This window comes from Populus trichocarpa, chromosome 18 (assembly GCF_000002775.5).
Source record: "Populus trichocarpa isolate Nisqually-1 chromosome 18, P.trichocarpa_v4.1, whole genome shotgun sequence".
NCBI classification, from domain to species: Eukaryota; Viridiplantae; Streptophyta; class Magnoliopsida; order Malpighiales; family Salicaceae; genus Populus; species Populus trichocarpa.
Window position 1 is genome coordinate 2,700,680 of NC_037302.2, and position 7,062 is coordinate 2,707,741.

The window sequence follows — 7,062 nt, forward strand, 5'->3', positions numbered from 1 at the left end:
TATATATATATATATATATATATATATATATATATATATATATATATATAGTTGAATTACAATTAAATTGAAAAAAATAATAATTTAATAAATTATATCAAATAAAATAAATAATAATTAAAATAACGGAGAATAAATTGGACAGGTAAAAAAAATTAAAAGATAATAAAATTAAAAAAATAATATAATTTTATAAATTATTTCAAATAAAATAAATAGCAATCAAAAGAATAAAGATCAAATTTGATGGATAAAAAAATTCAATTAAGAAAAGGATAGGAGAAAAGCAAATAACAATAAAAAGAATAAGGATCAAAGTTGATATAAAAATCAAATTAAATCAAATTCTAAACGATGAAGTTAAAAAAAAAAACTCAAAACAAAATATATAGCAATTAAAAGATTAAAGATAAAATTTGATATAATCAACAAATTACAAGTTATTTTTTATTTTTTCGCATCTTCTAGAAAAATGTATTTTGCCAAAAATAATAAGAAAACACTCTTTTAATTTATTTTTAAAACAAATATATCAACACAAAGTTGTTTTGTAATTTATTTTTAAATTAACAAATTATATTATCGAGTTTTGATTTGGTTTTACCAATTAACTCGAGTTTCTAATCAATTTAATTTTTTTTTTTAACTTGAATTAATTCAGAATATTCAATCAGCCTGTATTTTTTTGTTTTTTGTTTTTTTTGTTTTTGTTAAGGAGTTAAAAAAACGATTATAAACATATTTTCTGGATCGGGCTAATGCCCATCCATGATAGGGCCACGAAGCCCAAAATATGGTTTTTAAATTTAAATCAGAGAAAAAAACAGCGAACAAAGCGTCTCTCTCGGCTATTTTCCCTCCATGAACCTCGCTCGAGCAAGACATTGTTTTCCACCAAATTCTCCTATGTATTCCTATCCCCGTTTTCAATTTCTAGGGTTTCTCTTCTTCAAATTCGATCTCCAGACCCTCAAGTCCTTACAACGCTGCGGTTTCGATCGATCAATCCTTCTTGTTGCTGCGTCATCACGAGAAAAAAATGACGAAGAAAGACAAAGAAGAGGAGAGAATTGAGAAGATAATTCGCGGTCTTCTTAAACTCCCTGAAAATCGTCGTTGCATTAATTGCAATAGCTTGGTAATTTCCCCCTCTCTTTCTTTTCTGTTTTTCTTTTTTTAATCTCATTTAATTAATTATTTTTTGTTTTTTTGCAGGGACCACAATATGTTTGCACAACCTTCTTCACATTTGTTTGCACAGGCTGTAGTGGAATTCAGTTAGTATTATATTTTTGTTTTTATTTGTTTGTTTTTTAATTGTTGGGCGAAGTTTATTTATTTGTTTTTTGTTGAATTTTCTGTTATTTAAGCATGAGAGATGAATTTAATTTTGGATGAATTTTTCTAGTCGGGAATTTACGCATAGAGTTAAATCGGTTTCGATGGCAAAATTTAACGCGGAAGAAGTTAGTGCTCTCCAAGCAGGAGGGAATGAGGTTGGGCATGAAATTGAATACTACTTTATAGCTAACAATGTCGGTATTTTTATTGGAAATTTTTTAATTTCCTTGTCTAACTTTTTTATTTTTATTTCTCAATAGAGAGCGAGACAGATTTATTTGAAGGATTGGGATCCGCAGCGTAATCAGCTTCCTGATGGCAGGTGGTTTTATATGTTGGTGTGCAATATGTTTATTTTTAAGAGAAATGTGAATCGTGATTGTGCGATTTGCGTTGTGTAAGGGGATCACAAGATTGCACATTCGTGCATGCGACTGTGCTTGGAAATTGGATTTATTTTTTTATTGTGGGAATTTTGAGTAATGTGTTCTGATAGTTTGCTTCTTTTTTTTGGTTCTTCTAGTAATCTACAAAAGCTTCGAGATTTTATCAAGCATGTTTACGTGGATAGAAGATACACTGGAGAGAAAAGTGAAGAGAAACTCTCAAGGCTGAGATTGGTAAATCCCTCCAAAGATAGATATGGTTACATATACATAATTTCTATGTTTCGTTAAATTTTGGGCAACATTTATCAGTATGTAATATTGAAAGTAGTGAATTCAACAATTTGGACCACACGAATTGGAATCCTGGGAATAATGGGAAATCTGTTGAGTGTGCTCCAATTAAAGCTACCAAAATTTTGTTAAAGGTTATTGTGGCTGTTATGCAGACTGACAAGGAGGAGTCTAGTGAGAACAGGAGGGTTGTTTTATATTCTGGTGGATCTAGAACTCTGAACTATGAAGATAGACAAGGGCAGAGTGAAAGATGTGGTTTTAGTGGAAGAACTGATGTCAAGACTTTCAGATATTATGATGATGAAAGAAGAAGTCCTCGTTATTCCCAAGAAAATACAAGATGTGGAGGTTTTAAGAAAAGTCCTGCTCGCTTTGAGGTTGTTGATGACAGGTTTCGAGATGACAAAATACGAAGTGTCAGGCAGACTGATGTCCACCTGTTTTCACCGACAGAGTCCAGGTTTGGGAACAGGTCATCTGACATTCAAAAGAATAATGCCCCTGTGGTACGCCCTCTTAAAGATATTCTGGGGGAGAATCTTCCGCCTCTACAGGTTGTTGAGCATTCTAAAGCACCCAACGGGAAGGATGCATCTGTTCACAGTCAGGTGTGGTAATCTCTAAATTGATGTGGTAACAATAGAATGGCTGAGTACACTTACTTTACGTAATAAAATCTGTATAGAACCATCCCAGTCAATTCTAGTGAGGACTGAGGTAACGTGGCATAGAACATGCAAGCTGCACTGGCAGGACTTGTTGAGATGAAATAGAAGCATTGCAATTGTTGCTAGACTCTCATCATTTTACTTTCGTGGATTCTCTCACCTTCTGTATTGAAGGTTTATTTCCAATGACAAGGAATGCTGGTGGAATGATCTGAAATTCCATATGTCAACTCTAGATACAATTTTGAATAAAAACTCGTGTGTGACTGTGATGTTTTACAAACTTGTATTTTGTAGTTTTCTGCAAATCACAATTTGATATATACAGTCAGTTCTTCTTGTAGACTATTTACTTTCTAGTCCTATGAAATTCTGTGTGTTCCTCACTGCAGACGCCCGCTTCTTCCTGCCCTATGGCATCTGCTGATGGGAATCCTGTGCAACAGAAAAGTCATAATTCAGAAAGCTCAGTTGATTTAAATGCTGATTCCAAGTCCTCCAATGCCGCGGCAGCACCAGTGGCACTGGAGAATCTTCCATCCAGTGAAGAAGGCAACTGCTCATATGAATCCTCTGGAAAGGAGAACATACCTCCGGTCCCAAAACCAAATATGTTGGAATTTTTACTGATGGAGTTGTCAGTTCCCTCAGTTATTCCTTTTGATAATACATCTGAAATACCAACTAATGATAACCCTTCATCAGCTACATCTGAAGAAAATATACTCATGAGTAGTGGTGCTTCAGTAGCTGGGCCCTCAGGGCAGATGTTTGCATTACCAAGCAGTGGTGTTGATTCTGCAACTGATGCTTCTACAACTGCATCTGGAGACAACATGCCTGCTGGCAGTGTTTCACTACCTGTGGAGCAGATGTTAACACTGCCCAGTAGCGCTGGTGCTTCTACAGCCGTGTCTAGAGGCACCATGACTGTGGGAAGTGTTTCACTAGCTGCACCTGTGGTGCAGACAGCAACTGCATCTGGGATCAGCCTGCCTGAAGGTGACCCTGTACCAGCCGTGCCCTTGGAGGAGACATTGACACTAATCGATGCTTTTGATGCATACATAGCCCCTTTAAATACTTCTTTGCCAGTGCAACCTTCTAATGCAGTTCCTCCACAAGCTGCGCTTGATAACAATGGTGACTCAACTTTCAAGGTTTTTGATGGGCAACAGATATCCACCATGCAACAACAGTCTTCTGCACTGCCTGCCAATAAAAGCTCTACTGGACAACAGACTACTAATACACCAGCTGGAGGGGTAAATGACCAGGTTAGTTTTTGGACTTAGTTTGAGCTTCAGGAGTTTAAGGAATATCTAGAACCATGCTATTTCAGAGTCCAAGGTTTTTAATAACTCTATCCACAAGATATAAGACCATGTTCTGGAGCATCCACAGAAGGACTTCCGTGTCTTAAATATGTGAATTGTAATATCACTTTTGTCCCTGCAGGCCACCCCTGATGATTTTTTTCCAGATCCATTGTTTAATGAAATAACAACCCCAAAATTTGGCTCAGATAGAGATACTAAAATGAGTGGATTCGCTATGGTTACCATTTTTTTTTTTAATTTTATAGTTTCAAGTTTGTTATGTTCTCTTGTCTTAAAAAAAATCCTTTGTTATGTCTCGCATGGATCCATGCCTGTGTGGTGATGCTGATATCAGGTAATTTTATTTATAACTTATGTGCTTGTTCTTCAAATTTGCAGATCTGGACTTCATCAAATGTTCCTAATGCTCAGGGACCTCCAGATTTCCTCGGGGAATACCCTTCTCAAGATGTCTCGACACCAGCCCAAGAATCCAATTCTGATGCCAAATCCAAGCCTCTTGCATCAGAAACAAAATCTGGTGGAAGAAGGGAACTTCCAGTGGTGACTGCCTTGCCTAACATGGTGTCAGCTGTTTCTCATATTCTTCTAATGGTATACATTCAATTTTCTGCAGGACCTTTTTACTACAACCATACCCACTCCAGGCCCAATTCCAGGCTGGCAAATTTCTCCACCTTATGGCATGGGATTTAACATGCAATATTATCCTAATGCAACGGTATGTTATTAACCAAATGATAATGGGAAGGAATTCGATTTTTCACCTGTGAAACATATAGATGCCGATGACTGTTTATCGGGTTCTTTTACAGCGTGTGCCAGCATATGCCAACACAACAAAATCAACGAACCCGTTCAATCTTAATGGAGAATCCACTTCGGTACAAGCCCCACCTGTATGTACAACACTCGAACTGATATTATCATGCATTTACCTTTCTCATCCTGCCTATTTTCTTTTCTGGTATGCTGATGTTGAGCTCTTGGCACATCTTTATAAGATCAAACTTTGGTCATGTTGGCCTGTACGAGTTCTTCTTCAATCTACATTACTTGGACATATCATGTGTCTTTGTACACTTTTTTTTATCTGTATACTTGCACCACGGCCAAGTAACGGTGTCTTTGAGTTTTTCTTAGATTGGCATTAAAACAAGTTTTCAGATTAAAAAATATGGTTCAAGAAGCCAACAGAAACTCAAATAAATTCCACAAGACGCATTATATCCTAATATGACTTGTACGATCATGCTGAATTCACCAATAATTAACATATACAAGAAGCAATATGCATATAATAACCTTTATAGCCATTCCAAGGACCTGGATGTGTTTTATCATAAACATGTCAAGATTAGAAAGCATATCTACCGCAAGCAATATTTTTGTTCTTGTTCAGAGCTGTTGCAAGGCTCTTTTGTTTCTCTTGAATAAATTTTTTTAATCTAGGCCTGTTGTGTAAATTTCTAAATATATATACTCTTTTTGATGTAGTTTCCTTCCATGGGAAATATGCACAGTGGTCTCCCAATGCATACTTCCGCATTGCCTCCACAGTCCCCACCCTTTGCATCAGCCATGCCTTATGGTAAATTCACTTCTGCCTATCTTCAATACCTACTGATAAATGATCCCTATCTGGTCCTCATATTCAGTTTTCTATATCTTAGGTGGATACATGGGACAACAAGCATACATGAATTTGCCTAATTCCGGGTAACATTCTTTATCCTCAGTCTCATCATTTGCTTTCAAAGTACTTTTCACCATTTGGTCATCTTTATTACTCAGTTCACTAGATCTCACCATGTCACTTGATTTAATTTGCCTATTGACTCTTAAGGATCTGACTTCCCAATTGACTGGTAGGATAGGAGGGGGAGAGTCAAAGTCGGTGAGAAATAGGATTCACACACTGTTTCAAATTTGCATGGTCTGTATAAACTGCAGTGATGTTCTTCTAAGGATTGTCCTACAAGGTGCTCTCTTCATATGCATTTTCCACACCATGGACATCCAAAACCACATTATGCTGATGTATAGACAACAAGCATAACGCTTTGTCTGCCGTCACCATACTTGCATGACTAGGTTCACCAAGGCACACGATGATAACTCCTCTCACATGGAATAGAAATTATTCATACTTTATTGAATTTCCTTTCAGACCACAAGGACCAGGCGACCTTGGCAGTGAGGGATTTCCTTTTGGGTCATTGGATATGGCTCAACAACCAACCAACGAATACTTGCTCCCAGCCTCCTCAAGTTCTCTTCCTTCAAGGGGAGGCAATCCATTTGGATAGATAAGATTCACTTTTCGTTTGATCTAGAGCATTTCTCGAGCTAAGATAGCTCTTTCTCTCAAATACAAATCCCAAGAAAGAATTACAGTCCCAAAAATTTTCAGGACAAAAATCTACCTTCCTTGCTGTCAAACAGGAACAAGCTGGCTGAATGAGGTCTTGTCTTCTGTACCAATGGCCAAGAGGATGATCATAAACGGCTTCAAAAGAGCATAGATCTGACCATTTTGGACAAAGTTATATTGCCCGAATCACGGTACTTATCCGTAGTCATCATTTAATGACCTATTATTTTGTTTCTTTTTTGCTCATCTGGTGAATTCTGCCATCTCTCATAGTTTGATGGTATGGTTTATGTACTCCACTGGAAGAGTTCCTTTCAGATGTTTTCGTTAATTATGAAATATAATGAAGATAAAACTTGAAATCGTAATCTAATAAGAGAATGTCGTTTCAGTGATCTATAACACATGGAGTTAGAAGCCTCTTTCAGCTTGTGCTTGTCCTCTGGATCCTGTCGAAGACAAATGTTGAGCAGCCACCAATCACATTTTAGCTATAACGGCAAGGATCTAACAAATGTGAACAAGAATGTCTCAGCGAATCATTTGTCTATGTTCTAACAAATATCTGATGCAGAACATCTTGTATTATTTGAAGTTAGAAAATATAAATTACATACAAGAAAGTAAAAAGGTGTTACTGATATTGTGTTTCTTGA

The 7,062-nt window shown here is 36.5% G+C and overlaps 1 protein-coding gene across 2 annotated transcripts; it reads left to right on the top strand.

The window, feature by feature from the left end:
* The first annotated feature begins 817 nt into the window (after window positions 1-817).
* Window positions 818-7,062, top strand: LOC7458991 (probable ADP-ribosylation factor GTPase-activating protein AGD14). 2 transcript variants are annotated; one of them, XR_008058115.1, is made up of 14 exons: window positions 818-1,138; window positions 1,216-1,277; window positions 1,409-1,496; window positions 1,602-1,663; window positions 1,865-1,961; window positions 2,177-2,632; window positions 3,085-3,969; window positions 4,411-4,575; window positions 4,649-4,753; window positions 4,848-4,931; window positions 5,530-5,623; window positions 5,706-5,751; window positions 6,203-6,597; window positions 6,799-7,062. XR_008058115.1 is itself a non-coding variant. In XM_052449140.1 (13 exons), exons 1-13 carry the CDS (start codon window positions 1,040-1,042, stop codon window positions 6,339-6,341), a joined length of 2,382 nt encoding a protein of 793 aa, XP_052305100.1. In that variant the 5' UTR covers window positions 818-1,039; the 3' UTR covers window positions 6,342-6,774. The 2 variants fall into 2 exon arrangements, 1 of the variants encoding a protein (XP_052305100.1); XM_052449140.1 differs by lacking the exon at window positions 6,799-7,062 and having other exon boundaries at window positions 6,203-6,774.